The 20,330-nt window shown below is 48.9% G+C and overlaps 2 protein-coding genes across 3 annotated transcripts in view; one reads left to right on the top strand and one right to left on the bottom strand.

The window, feature by feature from the left end:
• POMT2 (protein-O-mannosyltransferase 2) overlaps positions 1-803 on the bottom strand; it is a 57,667-nt gene extending 56,864 nt beyond the window's left edge. Inside the window, 2 exon segments of the mRNA XM_006884651.1 lie at positions 347-767; positions 770-803. Of these exon segments, the coding sequence (XP_006884713.1) occupies positions 347-767; positions 770-803 (455 nt within the window).
• A 213-nt stretch (positions 804-1,016) lies between these two features.
• GSTZ1 (glutathione S-transferase zeta 1) lies at positions 1,017-12,026 on the top strand. 2 transcript variants are annotated; one of them, XM_006884649.1, is made up of 9 exons: positions 1,017-1,031; positions 4,989-5,040; positions 6,784-6,851; positions 7,421-7,501; positions 7,841-7,966; positions 8,512-8,590; positions 9,790-9,842; positions 10,619-10,668; positions 11,900-12,026. In XM_006884649.1, exons 1-9 carry the CDS (start codon positions 1,017-1,019, stop codon positions 12,024-12,026), a joined length of 651 nt encoding a protein of 216 aa, XP_006884711.1. The 2 variants fall into 2 exon arrangements, with proteins under 2 accessions (XP_006884711.1, XP_006884712.1); XM_006884650.1 differs by lacking the exon at positions 7,841-7,966.
• Positions 12,027-20,330: the final 8,304 nt, after the last annotated feature.

The raw sequence follows: 20,330 nt of genomic DNA, 5'->3' as shown, positions 1-20,330 counted from the left end.
CCTGAAAATCCCGAGAATTAGGAACTAGGGTTTCTTCTGCACTAAGAATTCCCAAATCCTGGAAAACTATTTTTTTTAAACCACAACTTGAGTGCCAAGTGAGACACTCCAGTATAACTTGAGACATGAGGATGACTGACAGCTTCCTCTAGATTGCCTCTTGACAGTCCCAGAACAAAACGAGTCCTTAGCAGAAACTGTAATCTGAAACCTCAGTTTCCCTTCTAGTTCTCCACGTCTCAAATTGTCAATCTCGCCCCGCCCCCTTCATGCCCTGAGCCAATCAGAGGGCGGCGTCCCTCCCTCCAGTTGCCATGGCGCCCGCCCTATCCCACCCATCACTCACCAGATGTGCGGCGGCTCTTCCAGTCGGTGGAAGCGGGTGGCAAAGGATAGCAGCGTCACCAGGACCAGCAGGGCCCACCCGCCGGCTGCCTCGAGGCGCCGCGAGCCCTGAGCAGGCCCTTTGGAGCTTGGCGCTGCATCCTCAGCCGCCACGTCCGGGCCCACGGTCCTAATGGCCTGGGACCTACAGCGGCCCCGTCGGGCGCGCAGCTCGGACCCTGACAGACCTCCGCCCATTACGGGCGGCATCCTTCCCCTCCTCAGGACAACCCTCCGGCCCGGTGGCACACTTGGTCTTGTCCGCTGCCCCGCCAAGAAGTCACAAAGGGGCAGCGCGGGGTGGCCCGGGAAGTGTAGTTCCTTCCACCGCCAGCGAAGCGCGGAGCCCGGAGCTGAGGGCTGGGCGGGCAGCGTGGTCGCCTCCTGACCGCTAAGAGGCGGCCCGTGGAGCAAAGCATGACGGGACTGGTAGGGCCGGGGAGGACGGAGCGGGCGGGGAGACGGGCTCAAGGAACTGCACTTCCCAGGAGCCCCGCCGATGGGGGCGTGGCGAGCGGGACGAGCCCCTAGAGCGGGCTGGGGTCATTCCACTGAGCTTTCAAAGGCGAGCAGTCGACGACTTCCAGGAGCCAAGTTTCTAGCCCTGGAAGAGGCGACTCTGGAAGTGCGAGATGCAAGCTGGAAAGGTCTGTGCCGCGCCTCCAAGGAAGGGGGCGCTAGACACTGAGAACTCGTAGGGGTGGGGTCAAAGGTGAGCATTCCTCACCCTCAGTTCCGACATCGACCCCCAGCATGCAGTGCGCTGCGCCTGTCAAGCTCTGCGCCTGCGCACTGACCGCAGGGTGCTTTGTAGTGGGGGGCATGGTGGGCGTCCAGATGGACGTTGTGGGGCTGGCTGTTTTCACTAAACTGCTACCAGGACTTCCAAATGTTTCCGTTCAGCTCTTGCACACATCCCTCCGTGTTCCTTTCCCAGCTGGTCAGACTGACAGGTTCTAACAAAGTATGGGTTCAGAGATATTTGTAATTCAACCAAAAGCCGTGTCACGTCACTTGGAGAGAGATATGCAAATCTCTTCTTGGGATCCTCTTTAGAACCCTCTGGAGGAAAGGGCCTGAAAAACTGCATGTCAAAAAAAGTGTCCCAGATAATTCGTACTCCGGTGTTGTTGCTGGAAGGGAACTGGTGGCATAGTGGAAAGCAGTTCCACTGGCAATCCAAAGGGCTTAGCACGAGAAAGATGGGCAGGCTCCTCCCATGCAATTAACTGCTGCCTCTGAAAATCAGAGGGAGAGTCAACTATGAATCAGTTCCAACTCCTTGGTATCTAACAACATAAGTTGTAGCTGAAAGGATGGAACACAGTGTCACTTTACTACTGCATAGAAGCCTTTGTGGTGGTGTCATTAAAATTACTGGCTACAAACCAGAGTGTTGATGGTTCAAACCAATGAGCTACATCTTGGGAGATACTGTAGAATTATGGTCATAGATCCATATAGGGTAGTTCTGCTTCAAAACAGCAGGGTCATTTTTAGTTGGAGTAGATTCCACAACAATGAGAGGTTTTTATTTCGTACTTTATGGCCCTCCTGTTTCCAAGTGGAATTTTAGGAGTCTTTCTCAATATATCAAGGTGTCAGAGGGGAAAGAGAACTCTGTTAGAATGTCTGTAATCAGAGGGGTGGTAGACAGAGGTGATCGGAGAAATTTGCTGAGTCCTACCCATATGGATGTAACGTGTGCCTGAAGACCCAAGAGTGCTGTTAATCAAGGATCCTGGGTGATGCAACAGTTCAGCTCCTGCTGCTAATGGAAAGGTTGGCAGTTCAGATCTGCTCAATTTCTCCATGAAAAAAAGACTTAGTGATTTGCCTCCATAAATATTATCACTAATAAATCTCTTTGGGACAATTCTAGTTTGTTACCTGAAATCACTATCAGAATCTATAGTACCCAACAATCCCTGGTGACTCTATCTTAGGTCCTACTTTGAAATGCTGACATTGAAAACAAATAGCACCAACTGTAAAAACAGCATGGTGGCAGCATCAGACCACCTTGTCTAAATTCACAAAGGGAGGAGTGAGAATTAACAGTATAAGCCTAGGTTCATTCGTATGAGGCAGAAAACGTACATCCCCAACCTTTTTACCAATTCTGACATCATCTTACGGCACTCTCTACTTCTCTCCTGGGTTTAGTAATTCATTGTAATTACCACAGAGAACTCAAAGACAATACTTATGATTATGGAATTTATTAAGGAAGTGACAAGTTACAATTCAGGAACAATTATGTTTCATTTAGTTAGTTCTTGCCTTTGCCCTGCTCAAGTAAATGTTACAGAGTTTTTGGATCTCCCAGTATGTGCCAGGGGGTGCTTCACTCTGCCTGGAAGCCTTTTGCCTAAGGACTGCCAACCCTCTTATTTCTGGGGTTGCCACACCCACAGTAGCTCCCTTGCTTCATAGAAGCCCACGGTGCCATCTCACCTGCTTCCTGGTTCTGCTGTCATACTGCCGCCTGCTGCTTCTCACCATCTCTTGCTCCTCTGATGTTAGACCTCTCTCTCTCCTGGATCCAGGAGGTTCTTGGTACAAGACCATAGATCCTTCTGCTCCTGTCTTCTTGGAGATTGTGAGGCCTTCCCTGTTGGCTTCTGGGATGGTTCAGTTTGAGCTTAGTAAGATGGCAAAACTGACTGGTACCCTCACTGGGGTTCCATCCCTTATTTGCCTGGTTCTGCCTCCACCAAGGTGCTATGTACTTTATTTGCATTATTGACAAACTGTCCAAGCCCCCTGGTGGACCACAACCACCTTATCTGTGTGCTGTTTGTTAGGTGCCATTGAGTCGACTGAGAGCCATAGGAGCTATGAACAGAGAGATTGGAAACTTGCTCTATCCAGGGCCATCCTCATTAGCCCCAGCATGCTTGAGCCCACTCTTATTTACATAGCTCCACCCAGGTAATTTGGTGAGGGTTATAAGATCATGGCTAGAAAAATCTATACAAGTACCCCATCAGTCCATAGTTAGTCACCCAGGATGCATCAGGAAAATTAACTTTTAAATGAGAGCTGTTGGCCAGGTAGAGACCATGGCATATCAAAGATGATATGCCGCCAGTCAGATCCAGTTGTTGCTACTCAGGAATCTGAATCCACAGTGTCCAGATTTTTAAGTAAAAAAAACAAAACAAAAACCCAAAACCCAAACAACAGGATTTGTACATGAAACATCCAGATTTCCAAATGTTTGCAATTCACTGGAATATTTTTAGCATTGAAGATGGCCACAGTAGGTTGGTGGTTTGCTTCCTCACTTTGGAGTGAATGGGCATATCCACCAGTTGTTTTTTCTGAGTAGTTGTTGTTATGTGCCACCAAGTTGACTGTGACTCATAGCGACCCTATGCACAGTAGCTCTGAACCCTGCCATGTCTTGAGCTAATCTTACTGTCTCCGTTTCACTTACCTCTATTATCCCGTTGACCGTGTCAAGCCATCTCATCCAGTGTCTTCCTTTCTTGTGCTGTACCTCCACCCTTCTAAGTATGATGTCCTTCGCCAAGGACTGGCCCTCCTTGCAACACACTAAGTATATGAAACAGAGCTTCAGAATCCTTGCCTCTAGGGAGCCACTTGGTTTCACTTTCTACAGGACAGACCTGTTTGTTTTTTTGGCAGTCCATGGTATGCATATTCAATACTCTCCTCCTGCACTTCACCTCAAAGACATTGATTGTTCTTCTGTCATCCTTGGTCTTTGTCCAGCTCTATGATGCATAGCTAGTAATTGTGAAGACATGGCTTGGGTCAGGCATTCCTAGTCTCCAGACTGACATCGTTGCTCTTTAGCATTCTGGAGAGGTCCCTGACAACAGATTTACCAACCTAATTTGTCTTTGGATTTTCTGACTGCTGGTGCCAAGAGGATTTGAAACAGACTGGCACTAAAACATTTTTTAAAAAATCTTACCTGCCACTTCTGGCAGAAATCAAAGCTATCACTTTAAGACAACAGATAAAGGAGCTAAAAGCTGGAGAAGGGAATGAGTTTGTCCAAGGTCACAGAGAACTGGTTCCTGTACTGGGATAGTGCCCAGGTGTGCCAGGTGATTGGCCACTGCAGCACACAAACTACTGCCTTAAAACTAAGCCACTTTGTCTGCATAAGACACCAAATTTGGGTCTACCAGAAAGTGAGCTGTTATTTGCATGAGCAACTTCCCACCAGTTGGAAAGAGATGCCCTTTCTGACCAGAGTCAAAGTTCCTGAGGTGCCTGTCTAGGCCAGCTTCCCCATTGGCTCAGGGGACCCGCCCCATCAAGTTGTCCCTGCCTCGCAGTTCTGTGAGGACATTCCAGGCACAATGACTCAACCCAGCAAGGTAAGGAAGGTATTCTCAGGCTGGCTGCCCCTATGGGGGCCTCTCCAAGCTTGGGAACGCATGGAGCCATAGAACCCCACCTGATTCCCAGGGCTGTTGACCCAGATGCAGGTCTGAGGAAGGAGGCCTTGCAAAATGGAAGAAAACTGCTGGCTTGGAGGGCCTGTCCAGTGGGCCCCTGGGGCTTAGAACCCACTGGGAGCCCACCACAGGTTGGTTAACGTAGACCCTCCTCTCTCTCCTCAGCCTGTCCTCTACTCCTATTTCCGAAGCTCCTGCTCCTGGAGAGTTCGAATTGGTAAGAGCTGGACCTCTCCAAAGCTGAGCACTTGGGTGGTGTGCAGAGTTGGCCCGGGACAAAGAGGGTGCTTGTCAGGAAAGCTTTCTTCCAGCAGCCTCAGTGTCCAGGATGCCCTGTCCCTGAATGACACCTCCACCCAGATATCTAACAAGAGGAAGGGTGGGAGGAAAGGGGTTGTTATTTTTTTCTCTCTGTGGACTGACACTTCTCGCCCACACTGCTCTCCAAAGCCCCTTAGCAACCATGTTTAAAGCAAGCTCACAAAATCCAGAGGTCCCTAGTAACAGGCAGCAGAGCAGCTGGCCTCCCTCAGTTCTTATCTTATTTGGTCTGACAAGTTAAACAGAACTGGTCTGCGTCAACCCCAGAGGCTTCGGGGAGTCAGAAACTCAGGCTCTGATTTATTCTGAGTTTACTTCCCTCCCTCAGCCCAACAGCTCTTGGTAAAGGTCACCAACACCACAGCTCATAATGAGGGGAAGTTTTACGTACGTGATTCCATTTGACCTCACCAGTCTTGGGCAGGAAGGACAGCTGAGGAAACTGAGTCACAGGGAGGTTAAGTCACTTGCCTAACATTTTGCAGTAAGAGCTGAAAGCTAAACCCAGGAAGTCCAGCCCCAGACTCCATCTCCTTGTACTGCCACGTGAGGAAGCTGCTGCACAGGAGTTAAAAGTCCAAGACCAGAGAGTTAATTAATCAAAGAGATTAGATAAAATTTGAACCTGGCCTTCAGAGCATGGGCCTTAAAGCTGTCTTCATGATTCCTCTCCCCACCCCTTGTCATTCAGCATTTGCTGGAGTCACTAAGGCAAGAGCACTGAGGTGCAGGAGGAAAAACAACTCCTCTCTGAGGGTCATTGCCCTTCCCCCAGACAGGCTGGAAGCCAGCAGGGGCCCTGCAGGGGCTGTGTGCACCAAGCTCCCTCTCCTCCCTCCTCTCTGTCCTCTTCCACGGGGACAGAGCCCCCCGGGGAGTCGTCCCTTTCCAGCCCTCGTCAAACTAGCCCCCTCTTGACTTCCTCCCCTCTCTTCTTTGCCCTTAGCCAATGAGACGTCCAGCATGTATAAGTACACAGTCATCTCCACTAGAGTTGACCCAAATATGTTAACCAACCTCTCCTTCCCAGGGAAAATGTCCCGAGGGGCTGGAGAAGAAGTCTAGGCACTGGGGATCCCGGCAGATTCTCTGAGACCGCCCAAGAGCCCTGATGCCCTACTTGGGAGCTGTAATCAGCAGGCCTGAGGAGAGAGCTTACCGAGAAAATCAACTGGGAGGGGACTTTTCTCTAAGCAGAAAAATGCCTTCTCCTTGGGCAGGCTGTGTGGTACTTGAGCAAGATGAGCACCTTCTCATGGGTGAAGGACTTGCACACCTCCAGCGAATAAGCCCTCCCCACCCCTGAGACTAGTCTAAGCCCCCAGGGCAGGGGGTAAATAGGAGGATAACTAGAACATGCTCTATGTCCACAGTTGCCACACACTTCCTCTCTACAGCCGTGGTCGCCACACGATGAGGTCAGGCACTCATCCTTTTAGCACCAAGCAGGAGACATGAGGGCCCTGTTGGCGGGGCAGAGAAAAAGTTAGGGGCCTGGTGGGGAGCAGGTGGGTCAAGGAAAGTTGACAAGGGAATAAAGCCAGCCTGGGTGGTGAGCTTTCCCTGGGGCCTCAGTGCTGCCTGGGAAGAGCTCTTCCCTAGGAGGGCAGCCCGACTGTATTGTCTGTGTCTCTCCCAGCTCTGACCTTGAAAGGCATTGACTATGAGACGGTGCCCATCAACCTTGTGAAGGATGGGGGACAGCAGGTAAGGAAGCCACCCCAGGGCTGAGGTGTAGGAAGAAGGCATTTGGGAGGTACCAGACCAGATGTGCTGGTTACTCCCCCCAGCCTAAGCCCGTGCACTCTGGTTCCCACAGCCTGGGGAGGCTCTGGCACACCTTTGTGCACCCAGAGGAGCACGGGCAGGCCCCGGCTCCAGGCTCGCCACCACAGTCCTGACCATCCAGTGCCTGACCGCTGGAGGAGTGGGTGGCTGACTGGGGTATGAGCTCGGTCACCACGCTGCAAGACAGGAAAGAACCCACAGCCAGGTTGTTAGGGTAAAGACGGAGATTCAGTATCTCTTGGAGCAGAAACTTCCCTCTGGAACCTCAAGTCCCCCTGGGAAGAAGCTTTTCCCTTGGGAGGGCAGTCAGTGGCTGTATGCTGTACCGCACCATCCGAGGTCTCCCCCAGCTCAGGAGCCTTGGAGCCAGGGCCTTCCCAAGGTAGTGGGGTGGAGGGGGAGTAGACTGAGGGGGCCCCTGTCTGCCTGGCTCTCCTTGAGTCAGCTTGGGCCAGACCACTCTGCCCACCAGGCCTTTGTCTCCACAGTTCTCTGACGAATTCCAGGCACTGAATCCCATGAAGCAGGTGCCAGCGCTGAAGATTGATGGGGTCACTATCGGCCAGTCAGTGAGTGTGGGCTTGGGGAGGTTCTTCACAAGAGTCTAGGGGCCCTGAGGAAGACCTCATTATTTCCTTGCCTTCGTGTGGCCCGGATACCGAGCACATGGGGACTGGACAGATGCTTATCTGAGGGAGGAGAGGCAGAGGGAGAGGTTATGTTGGGAAGTGAGGGGGAACTCAAGTATATAAGAGTATCCTGTTCTACAGAACAAGAGCTCCCCCCTTGGGGATCCTCCTGGCTTTGTAGGGCTCCAGCCAATAGGGAGAGGAGTTTGCTGGCCCTCCTGGTTTTCTGGTCCAGATGTCTGAGGTCCTCTCCCTGCCTCACTGCTCCTCTCTGCACAGCTGGCCATCATTGAGTACCTGGAGGAGACTCGGCCCACTCCACGCCTCCTGCCTCAGGACCCCAAGAAGAGGGCCATTGTGCGCATGATTTCAGACCTCATCGCTGGTGGCATCCAGCCCCTGCAGGTGTGGCACCTGTCCCCTTGCACCTTGTACACTCACATCTCCTCCCGCACTCTGACTTTAATACACTCAAACAAGGACCGAGACAGACCCACAGCAAGTATTCAGCTCAGGTGGGAACAGTAGAAAACAGGGAAAACTCTGGAAACCAGTCTGTGTGGTACCCCATCTTGCCCCACCCCGCATCACATTCCCTCTCCTCCCAAGAGACCATCTGAGGGAGAAGCCTTGGATGCAGGGGAGCTAGGCCTCAGGTTGTGGGCATATCTGCCCAGCCCTGGCAGTGCCTGGTGCCCTCACCCTTGTACGTCTCCCGGGTGATGGAGCATTTCAGACTTCAGGGGTCAATGGTAATATGAGACTGTGGCTGCTGGGACTGCCAGTTCCACCCAACTTCAATGTGTCAGAGTCAAGACGGAAGTGGCTTCATGGAGTCCAAGGTTAAAGGTGCACAATCTATCAGCAGAAAGGAATGAGCTGAGGGGCTCAGCTAAGGGAAGCCCACCTGACTCCATATGCCACTTACAGATTCTGTTTGTGCCACCCAGAACCTGTCTGTCCTAAAACAAGTGGGCCAAGAGAAGCAGCTGACCTGGGCCCAGAACGCCATCAATTCCGGCTTTAACGGTAAGTTCTTACACAGAAAAATGATCCCTCACACCCAGGGGCCTTCTCATAGAAAATACCTTCCCAGGCTCCTTTGAGTCTGACAGTATTCTGGGTGAGGTCAGGACTGGGCAGGCCTGAGGAGGCAGTGGGGGTTGGGTGGGCATCCAGACCTGGCCTCAACTCTGCCACTTCTGGGACCTTAGGTCTGAAGACCACACCTTTAGAACAGCCCATACTCCACTCTGCTGCTCACAGCCCAGGAAATCCGGGCCAGCAGAGGGCAGGCACCATGTGTGTGAGAGCTGGTGCTGGCCACTCTGAGGGTCTGGACTGGCCACTGGGCTTGCGGAGCCCAGGGAAACACCCAGTCCTTCTCAGTTCTTCAGAATGTGGCTGCTGCATCCCCTCAACCCACATGCCTTCTGAGTTGCCCCGCCTGTTACCCGAATAGCAGCCCATTTCTTCCTCTGACTTTTTGGGAAGATACGGGTAGACATTTGCAGAGCAAATTGGTTTTACATTCAACAACTGAGACACGGTTTGATTCATGACATCAATACAATCCCCACAATGTAATCCCAGTCTTCTCACTTCCTCCTTGCATTTAGCATTTCCAATCACCCGTCATCTTCTGTCTCTCCCTGCTTCTGAGCATTTCCCTTGGGCAGATGCAGCCCTTTGGATCCCCTGTGGCTGGTTTTTACAAGGAGTGCCTGCTTTCCTGTTCACCTCATAGGCCTGTCTGTTGTTTGACAGAAAGTTGAATCAGAGGATTGATTTCAGTTCTAAGCTTGAAGGTTTCCTAAGAGCCCTGAAATCCACAAGTCCCAATGGGATGAGTCAGCCTGTTGTTTTTTATGATTTTTCATTTTGTTCCATGTTTTTCTCCCACTCTACCCGGGACTTCCTATTGTGACCCCTTTCAGAGTGCTCTAACACTGCCTGCTCTGACTTATGACCTCCTTTGGGTTTTCATATTCCATTGGGTTTCTGAGGCTGTAAATCTTTGTGGGAGCAGACTGCTTCATCTTTTCCTCACACAGTGGCTCATGGAGTCAAACTGCTAATCTTTGGGTTACCACCCCAACATGTAACCCACTGTGCCACCAGGGCTCCTGTTCAGAGTGGTCCAGCATCCCATTTTATTGTATGGAAGCCAAGGAATAATGCTTCTTTCTGTACCCAAAGTAAAGATTGTTCCTGTGGTCTCCCCACAGCTCTGGAGAAGATCCTGCAGAACACAGCCGGGAAGTACTGTGTAGGAGATGAGGTAAACTGCCCCCCAGCCTCAGACTGTGGCCTTCCGTTTAGATTCAGTCACCCACCTGCACCACTGAAGGCGGCAGTGCTGGAGAGCTTCCTGAGGAGGCTCCTGTAGGGGGTAGAGTGAGGGTCAGGGGCCCGCAGGCCTCTTTTATGTGCTTCCTCTTTGTCTCAAGGGCAAGCAAAGCTTAGCTGGTAGCTCATTCCTTCTAAATCATCAGGAGAGAAAGTGACTTCTAGCTACTGAAGGCATTCAAGCCATAAGGCCTCATCTCTGAAGTGATGAGTCATCCAGTAAGTGATTAGCCTGGACAGGATCTGTGTTCCCTTCGAAATCTGAGATTCAAGGGTTCAGATGCCCTTGACTCCTACAGGTTAAAGCCTTGGACTTGTGGTAATTTGGGTTATCTACGGTTCCCCACTCCCACCCTGAGGCATCTATTCGCTGCTGGAACCCTTCCAGAAGTGCCTGTTTGATGGCATTTTTTTTATGAGCCTAGTAACATACACCAAGACAGTCTGCACTCAGGATACTCACAGAGCTAATTGTCAGGGCGACTGGAGCACAACCTGGGAGAAGCTTCGGCTCTGGAGGGCAGACCCAGGCAGGCTGAGGGGAGATGGGCTGAGGGGCAGGGCTCGGGTGGAAGAGCCAATGGCAAATGGAACCATCAGGAACTAACCCCTCAAGTCACCAGTGGGTACCCCAGGCCAGCAGATGGGTCTGTGGGTTCACACTCCAGGGGGCTGCCCATGGCACAGACAAGTCTACCCCTCTTTCAGATTTCCATGGCTGATCTGTGTCTGGTGCCTCAAGTGGCAAATGCTGAAAGGTGAGTGAGCACCCCACCTCCCTGCCTTCTCCTTCCTCTTCCCTTCAAAATTCCCAGCCTCCTGCCATAGTCAGGCCTGCACCACTGCCAGTGAGGGAGCATGTCCTGCAGAGGTTCTGGGCTGGCCAAGGAGCCTACTGACCCAGGCCACAGCAGCCACTTAGACCTGAAGGAGTCAGGGCTGGACGAAATGAGTAAAATACAGGTGATACTATAACACCCCTCACCTGGTGGGCATCCTAAAAAGAAGTCACTCCAAGAGCATTCTGCCCTTTAACAGGTGTGTCAGTTTTCCTGGCAGAGAAATCCTGCTTTGCCTTCTCAGCCCCTGCGTAGGGTCTGAGTGGGTACCTCTCTGTGGAAGGTTCTGCACTAGACACCACTGAGGATATGGAAGGAAATGAACAGCATATTCCCAGCACCCAAATAAGCTTCTGACATAGGAAGGGAGACATTCTGTAATAGATATAAATCCCTAGCACTGTGCCATACAGAGCAGTTCCCCAGCCAATGTCCATTGCTTAGAACAGGAGTGGTCCTGGGTTGGTCAAATGGTTACTATGCTCAGCTGCTAAAAGGTTGGCAGTTCAAATTGACCCAGGGGTGCCCCAGAATAAAGGCCTGGTGATCTGCTTCCAAAACAACTGTTGAAAACCCTATGAGGAGTTGGCTGCAACACGTTTGGCTTTTTGGGTTTGTTTGTTTGTTTGTTTTTTACATTTTGGAAGTTTGGGGGTTTTTATTAACTTTAATGAAAGTTTAACAGAGACTTTGGATTTCCATTCATTCATTGTTGCACTTTTCCCCCTGCCCATTGGCTTTTTGTTTTTGGAACAGAACAGTAGGGGATAGAAACGCCAGGCAGTAGGGCACATTATTGTTGTTGTTGTTGAGTACTGTGTTGAGTAGAAACCGACCCATAGCTGACCCTCCAGCATGTGTTCAGAGGCAGTAAATTGCACAGGAGGAGATTGCCCATCCTTCTCCCATGGAGCAGCTGGTGGATTTGAACCTCATGCCTTTGGAATTGCAGCACAGCTTCTTACCCCAAGGCCACCAGTGTTCTAGAGAGCTGTGAATAAGGGCCGCCTGCCAGGGCCATCTTCCACGTCCTCCTCTGTCCTGCCCCGTGGCCCTCACCCAGCCCTGCCTTGATGATACGTTGAAGCCCACAAGTAGGCTTTCTGTGACCCTCCAGACCATGGCTTAGGTGTGTGTTTCTCTGCCACAGGTTCAAGGTGGACCTCACTCCCTACGTCACCATCAATCGCATCAATAAGACCCTGCTGGCCTTGGAGGCTTTCCAAGTGACACACCCCTGCCGGCAGCCAGATACGCCCCCTGAGCTGCGGGCTTAGCTCCCAAACCCTGTCCCACTAGTAGGGGGAGTGGGAGAAAAGCTGGGGAGCTCGCAGAGCTGGGTGGTCTGAACAGGTCTAGAAACTTCATTGTAGAGAGTCAAGAGACTGGAAGTGTAACCCTGAATCTCCCTTCCCCTGAACGTCTTTCTTCTTTAGTCCCCCTTCTGTCACATGGGTAGAGGCAGAGCTGGGAGACCGAGAAATTATACCTGCTTTCTGTGTCATGGAACAGTTATGAAGATGAAATGAGAATGTGGATTAAAATGCCTGGCTAGACCCCAAAGGCACACGGTTCAAATCCATCAGATCCTCTGCTGGAGAAGGAGGGGCAATCTCCTCCTGTATCAGTCAGATCCAATTTGATGGTACACACACACAAAAATAATAAAATAAAATTTTTTAAAAAATGCCTGGCTAGTAGAAAACATACAGAGCTATGCGCTGTTCGGTGACCTGACTTCAAAGGATGCCCACACTAAAATGTAGTCATTAAACGGAATCCAGAGCCTCCGGGTTCTTTAGCTAGGCCTAGCTGGGCTCTGGGAGATGTACACCCTTTTTCAAGGGGGATTTCCCTGTGTGGGGTGAGTGTGTGTGTGAAAAGGAAGCCAGCCACTTGCCCAGTCTGTATCAGGCATGATCCCAAAGGACAAGGAAGAGAGATGGGTGCAAGCTTTGTGTGAGAGACTCACACACGATCTCGTGAGGGACAGATTAAAGAAGCTGGAAAGAAAGAGATCGGGCCCAGGCCATAGGTCCTTGTAATGAGATCTTTCAAGGAGGGTCCTGGGTTCTCAACTGCCTCTGCTATAATCAGTGCAAACGGCCTCTGACCAGCTAGCTCAGGAAGCACCCTCTAACTAGTAGTGGGCCACCCAGAGGGAGGACACTCTCATCCCTGATAATGTTCAACCAGAACCCAGATCACCTCTTGGCAGAGATGTGGGAGGGCAATCGGGGTGACTTAAACAAGATGACTTCTCACATCCCATCTCTGAGATTTCATTTCCTCTGCATAATGGAGGGTAAATGCAATTAAGATGAATAGGTCTTGTTCAAGTGAAGGCCATCTTTCTCAGCCCTCAGCTCCTGAGACCAAACTGGATTCTTTAGGGAAATAGTCTCCCTTCTTCATGTTCATTTGTTCATTTGTTCTTAATTGTCCTAGGTTCTAGATGCTAAAATGATCAGGGGGTCACTCCTTTTCTCTGAGTGACTTATCATGGCAAAGCCAGAGAGAAGCAAGGATCAGTCGATGGATGGGCCACCACAATGATAAGACTCAGGGGTACCCCATGACTGCCTTCTTCCCGTTGTAACCCTCTTCCTCAAGTTACTCCAGACTTTCCTGTTAGATGTTGTTGTTGTTGTTATGTGCCATCGAGTCGCTTGCGACTCATAGCGACCCTATGTACAACAGCCCTAAACCCTGCTCTATCCTGTGCCAATCTCACTGCCTCTGACACATCCATCCTGATTACCCCAGTCACTGAATCAGTCCACCCCATAGAGGGTCTTCCCCTCCTGTGCTGTCCCTCCACTCTGCCCAGCATGATGTCCTTCTCCAAAGACCTGTCTCTCCTTACAACATGTCCAAAGTATGTCAGGCGAAGCCCCAGAATCCTTGCCTCCAAGGAGCAGCCTGGTTTAACCCTCTCTAGGATGAATCTGTTTGTTTTCTTGGCAGTCCATGGTACATTCAATACTCTTCTCCAGCACCATAGCTCAAAGGTGTCAATTCTCCTTCTATCCTCCCTAGTCATTGTCCAACTCTCTGATGCATAACAAGCGATTGCAAAAACAGAAATATCAAAAAGTGGGTGACTTTAACAAACAGAAACTTAAATTCCTCACAATTGTGGATGCCAGAAATCTGAATTCAGGTCATCTGCTTGAGGAAGGCTTTCTCACTGCTGGCTCCAGGGGAAGGCCCGTTCTCTTTTCCACTTCTTTTCCTCCATTTCTTGGTGATCTCCATGTGGTGTGTATATTCCCCATTGGTTTTCTTCTCGTGTCTAATCTTGCTTGCTAAAAGTGAGGAGGACCTGAAGTGCTTGCTGCAGAAGGTCAAGGATTGCAGTCTTCAATATGGATTGAAGCTCAACATTAAGAAGACAAAGATTCTCATCACTGGGCCAAGTGGCAGCACCATGTTGGATGGAGAAGAGTCTGAGGTTGTTAACAATTTCAGCTTGCTCAGCTCCACAGTCAAAACTCTTGGCACCAGAATTTCATTGGGGAAGTTGTTGTCAGGGATGTCTCCAAAATCCTTAAGAATAATGATGTCAGTCAGTCTAGGAACTAAGGCATGTCTAATCCAGGCCATAATCTTTGCAGTTACTTGTTTTGCATCAGAGAGATAGACAATGACTAAGGATGACAGACGATGAATCAATGCCTTTGAGTTGTGGTGCTGGAGAAGAGTATTGAACATACCATGGACTGCAAAGAGAACTAAAAGGTCTGTATTGGAGAGGGTGAAACCAAGTTCTCCTTGGCGGCTAGGATTTTGAAGCTCTGTCTCACATACTTTGTGCATGTGACCAGGAGGGACAAGTCCTTGGAAAAGAAAATCACGCTTGGAAGGGTTGAGGGACAACACAGAAGAGGAAGACCCTGGGTGAAATGGATTGACACAGTAACTGGGGTAATGGTGGTAGATTTGCCAGAGTCAGTGAGATTGGGTTAGGATAGAGAATGGTTCAGAGCTATTATACTTAGGGTTGCTATGAGTTGCAGGCAACTCGATGGCACATAGCAGTTGGCTTAAAGTACACTCTGTGTTGGTATGATTTTATTAATAAAGTAAACCGTATTCCAAAATTAGATTACATAATAAGTATATGGGTTAGTTGTTGTTTGGAACCATTGAGTTGCTCGTGACTCACGGCAACCCTATGTAAACAGCTCTGAACCTGCTCTATCCTGTGCCAATCTCTGGGTCTCTGACACACCTACCCCCGTTACCCAGTCACTGAATCAATCCATCTCATCCAGGATCTTCCTCTCTTGTGCTGTGCCTCTCCCCTCCCAAGCATGATGTCCCACTCCAAGGACTGGTCACACCTTGAAACATGCCCAAAGTATGTCAGACAGAGCTTTGGAATACTTGCCTCCAAGAAGTCGCCTGGTTTCATCCTCTCAAGGGTAAACTTGTTTATTCTCCTAGCAGTCCATGGTATAGTCAATACCCTTCTCTAGCACCACAGCTCAAAGGCATCAATTCTCCTTCTGTCATCCCTAGTCATTGTCCAGCTTTCTGATGCATAGCAAGTAATTGCAAAGACTATGGCCTGGATCAGGCACACGTTGGTCTCCAGACTGACATCATTGCTCTTCAGTATTCTGGAGAGGTCTCTGACAGCAGACTTTCCCAGTGCAGTTCTTCTTTTGGTTTCCTGGCTACTGGTAACAAGAGTGTTGATTGTGGAACCAAGCAAACTAAAGCTGTTAACATTTACAGCATGTATTTTGGGGGGATATGAGTCAATCCTTGAGAAGGCTCACCCATGCTTTCTCCTCCTGCTTGAAACGGAAGTTGGTTAGAACTCCTCTTAGGTTTAAAGGACAAACACTGTGTGATCGCACACTCTGTGTGTGATCGCACACTATGAGTAACAAGAATAGGTAAATGCAGAGTAACAAAAATATATCAGTAATTAGCAGGAGGAGGAGGAGGGATCATTGTTTAGGAAACCATGAACTTCTATTTTTGGTGATGGAAAATTTGGTGCAATATTGATATTACTTGCACCACATGATTAATGAATGTAATTGAACTGTACTACATTGTACACCTGGAAAATGGTGACCTGGCAAATGTGTTAGGATATATTTTTACGATGACAGAAGACCTCGTGTGGTATTTAAAGGTGGGATGAATGCAGCAGGGTGGAAGGATGGCCCCACATTTCAGCTTGTGCTCCTCCAGCTCATATTGCAGAGTTCCTCCTTGGTCATGGAGATGATGGGATCAGAGGGGCAGCAGGCAAGTCCCAGGGTCTACAATTGACCAGATGGGTGGCTGCTGCCACTTCCCTAGGATTCAAGAAGCAGCCGGCTCTGCCTCTCACCTGCAGGTTCCTATGTGAGCCAGACTGACCTGAACCAACTCCCAACACCGCTGAAGTTCTCAAGGAAGTAGGGTCTCTCCCCCTTCTGCCTCCCAGCTCATCTCCCAGCATCCAGGCAGCTCATAAGACTTCTGGGAAGTGGGAGAACCAGACAGAACCTACATCTAGGCCAAGGTACAGAAACAGACAATTTCAGATTTTAGGATTGCACTGAATTAGAACTAGGTGTAAGGAGGAGATGAGCTATTTCCTAGAAGGAAATGATCCAGTGACTCGTCTAGCTAGCTAGTCACACGTTTACTACCTCTATTCAAGCTACCAAGCAGTGAACCCTCCGAGGTAAGTCCTACTGAGTCAGAAGCTAAGAAGTATTGATATGTGACAGGGAATATGATAGAAATGACCTCTGTTCTTAGTGGTTTTCTGTCCCCCTGTCCCTATTTCTGAAAAGGGAAATTTAATTGACTGGCCTTTAACTCTTTTTTAAAAAATTTTATTTTATTAATTTTAATGAACATTTACAGAGACTGGCCCTTAACTCTTACTACTCAAATTATTTATCTGCTGGCTATCTCTCTGCTCCAAGGTAAGTCCTAAGAATTAACATATTTCAACTCAGGTCTCCTAGACAATATCAAACTTTTGACTCCACCAAACATTCTAAAACTGGATGAATTTTCAGGAACTCTAAAGCAGGTGAAAAAGTGATGCCACCCATTTGCAAACGTTCTTTTTAAAGGGCACTCCTGACCTGATGCCTAAACCCATTCTACACATTTTCCTCACACAGATCCCATACTTCAACGGTATTCTGATCTGTGGCAAGGTAACACACACAGGTCTGGGGGTGAGAGGAAGGTAGGGAATTAATACCATGGATTTTCTTCTGGGCAGGGCACGGATGCACTAGCGATGCTTGAACCCAAGGGACTCTCCTTTCTCATCTCATTTTCTCTAATTCCAGCAGACCTGTCCTTTCCAATGAAAACAAGTCCAAGAAACTCTGGGATCCTTTGCTGTAACACCTGAATTTGCTAAGTTTTTGTTGGTCTCTCTTTTTTTTTAATGCTAAGTTCTTATGATCATTTTCCCTTCTATTACCTATACTACCCAGAGGAAGTTATTAAACATTTTTGGTTCCCAGCTACACTAGTCTTCAGATGACAACTGTTCTTATCTCGTGATTGGTGAAAGAGGTTTTTGTTGTTGCAAGTATGTATGTATAGTTGTTGTTATGTGCCATCAAGTTGGAACTGGCTTCTAGCTAACCATCTGCAGCGCTTTGTAGGCAATAAATCTTTCTTCCACAGAGTGGCTGGTGGATTCAAACCATGTATCCTGGGGCTGGCAACACAGCTTCTTACCCACTAGGCTACCAGAGCTCATACAGGCGTAGTATGTTTGCCCATTAGTTTTACTGTGCAAGTGTCGCCCATATCGTAGCCAGATCTTCTGCCACAATGAACAGATACTCAAGACTTTGTGTTCTAAATATGTTGTTAGGTGCTGTCAAGTATGACCCATTGCGACCTTGTGAACAACAGATCTGAACCCTATCCTGTCCTGTGCCGTTGTCATACTTGCTGACACAGCGAGCCTGTTGTGGCAGTCACCATGACAGTCCACCTGGTTGAGGGTCTTCCTCTCCTTCACTGACCCTCCACATTTCCAAGTATGATGTTCCTCTCCAAGGAACAGCCCCTCCGAGCAACATGCCTAAAATATGTGAAACGAAGCTTTATCATCTTTGCCTCCCAGAAGCATTCTGGCTACACTTCCTCCAGCACGTATTTGTTTGTTTGACTGTTCATGGGGTTCAGTATTCTCCAACACCACAGCTCAAAGGCCTCAATAACTCTTCTGTGATCCTTATTCACTGGTCTAAAACTAGAGACTAAGATATGAGAACTCTCTACACAGTCCATAGCAACACCAGCTGGTCACAGTCAGGACCCCTTCTGGCCTACTTTACCCAGAACCAGGGAGACCCCTGGCTTGCAGGGACCTGCAGGAGCATTTCTCTATTTCTTGCAGGCTTCAGAGAGTGGGGCTGCGAGGAAGTCAGAGAAGCTGGGTGATGGAATTGGGAGACTTCAGAGAAGATATCACCAGGGGGTCAACAGGATGGGTTAGGAGGGACAGTATGTGTACAGAGGAATGAAGACACTGAAAAACCAGCTCACAAGAGACAAGGGCTCAGTTCCTTTCATTTCTAGACCTGCAGTATTGAGTCAGCGTGGGACCAACCTTTTATCTCACCACAGGGCTTCTGTGGAATCCAGTTAGTCAAACAGGCGCACTGCTCGCTCTTCAGAGGATGTGAAGACCTGAGATTTTTGTGGACATCATCCCCTCCCACCAGTGCACACTTCTCTGAGAACCTAGAGTGGGCTTCATAGGAAAGGGAACCCTCTTTTCTATTCTTGGTTGTAAGAGAACGTAGCATTTCAAAACCATCTTCACTGAGCTCCTTCAGCCTTCTCTAGGGCTACACCCTTGACCTACCTCTGTTAGCTCATACCTAGACATATGTGTTAAATGGGCCCGAAATTAAAAGTTTCCCTTCCTCCATGGCCCCCCCATCAACATCCCTCTCCTTCCATTCTCACATAAGTCCTCTTCTGAGGGCACTGAAATATGAAGGAGCAAGTGTCTCCACAAGTGTATACATTTTTCTTTAGACCCCAGACCAAATGGCTCCAAGGCTTAGCAGGAATTAAATTTCTCTAAAGAGCTTTGAAAACCATGTCCGGAGCAATTCTCTCAAGTCTGCAAAGTTTGGTGATAGCTGTTTTAGAGGACATTCCCAGGAGGGGCTTTTCTCCAGAAAAGCTATCAATGGGGGTCTCCGAGTTGACTTTGATTCATAGTGACTCTGTCTAAAGGAAGCCCTGCGCCATCCTCACAATCTCCTCTGTGCTCAAGTCCAATGTTGCAGTCACTGTGTTGATCCATTTCTTGGAGAGTCTTCTCTTTTGCTGACCCCTCTCATGTGAAAACTGGACCATCAATAAGGAAGATTGAAGAACCAATGCCTTTGCATTGCAGCGTGGGTAAAGAAGTGCAGTCTGAAGTTCCTCCGGAGCAGGAAGACAATCTCACATAGTTTGGGCATGTTCCCAGGCCCTGGGAAAGGACACCATCCTTGGAAACGCAGAGGGTCAGTCAAAGAGTCAGAGCCTGATGGTGACTACATACAGCATGGACTTACGCACGACAGCTGACTGCGAGTGGTGGGGTTTCATTCAGGTGTATGCAAGATCACTGTGAGTAGACATTGACTTGAAGGCAGCTAACAACAAAGACTACTGCTGAGTTCAAGCCAGGCCACCTCATTTAAAAACCAGCAAGACTCAATGTCAGGAGATGCAATTTGTGAGCTGCCTTATGTAATCCTAACTGAGCCATGTCAGTGCCGATGAAATGACAGATATGAGTGCTTTCATAAGTTAAAAAGTAATCTTAAATATGTTACGAGTTAGCAGTGATAGAGTTAGCAGTGATATGTTACATTCCGCATACCCAAACATAAATCAGAGACCTCTAGCCACATGTAAACTGCCTGGACTTTTTACTGTTGGCTGTGGTGGAGATTGGTGGGCAGATTACATTAACTTGACTGTCAATCACTTCTGATCCCTTCCTCGTTTTTACTTCTGAAGCTTCGTCTGACATATTTTGGGCATGTTGCAAGGAGGGACCAGTCCCTGAAGAGGGACATCATGTTTGGGAGGGTGGTGGGACAGCTCATGAGAGAAAGACCCTCAATGAGATGGATCGATTCAGTGACTGGGGTAGTGAGAGTAGGTGTGTCGGAGACAATGATGTTGGCACAGGATAGAGCAGAGTCTAGGGCTGTAGTACATAAGGTCGCTGTGAGTTGCAAGCAACTCGATGGCGCGTAACAACAACAACAACTCTAAAATAGGTTATGAAGGAAAGCAGAGAGTGATCTAAGAGTCATCTTAGAACCATAGATTATCACTGCAGAAACATTTTAAAGGGTATTATCCTTCCATGTTCCAGAAACGTGAATCCTCATTCAGTGAAGAGACACCAGAGATATGCAGAGGCAGTATGTTATAAAACATGCCTAAGACATAGAGTCAACTATATAACAGACTAAATTACCCAGGTCTGTTCACGATTAATTACCCTGGTGTTCAAAGTACTGAATCCAAATTTGAGAAGAGAAATTGATTGGAAAATAAGCAGCTAAGAGAGCAAA

This window comes from Elephantulus edwardii, unplaced genomic scaffold, assembly GCF_000299155.1.
Source record: "Elephantulus edwardii isolate Elephantulus edwardi_28Jun2011 unplaced genomic scaffold, EleEdw1.0 scaffold00037, whole genome shotgun sequence".
Classification (NCBI taxonomy): Eukaryota; Metazoa; Chordata; class Mammalia; order Macroscelidea; family Macroscelididae; genus Elephantulus; species Elephantulus edwardii.
This window is presented reverse-complemented; position numbering and strand designations above follow the sequence as displayed.

Excerpts from the sequence above, each read along its gene's own strand:
- GSTZ1 (XM_006884649.1), top strand. Across the intron at positions 6,852-7,420 it reads TGAAGGATGGGGGACAGCAG|TTCTCTGACGAATTCCAGGC; the intron begins GTAAGGAAGCCA and ends TTGTCTCCACAG. Across the intron at positions 10,669-11,899 it reads CAAGTGGCAAATGCTGAAAG|GTTCAAGGTGGACCTCACTC; the intron begins GTGAGTGAGCAC and ends TCTCTGCCACAG.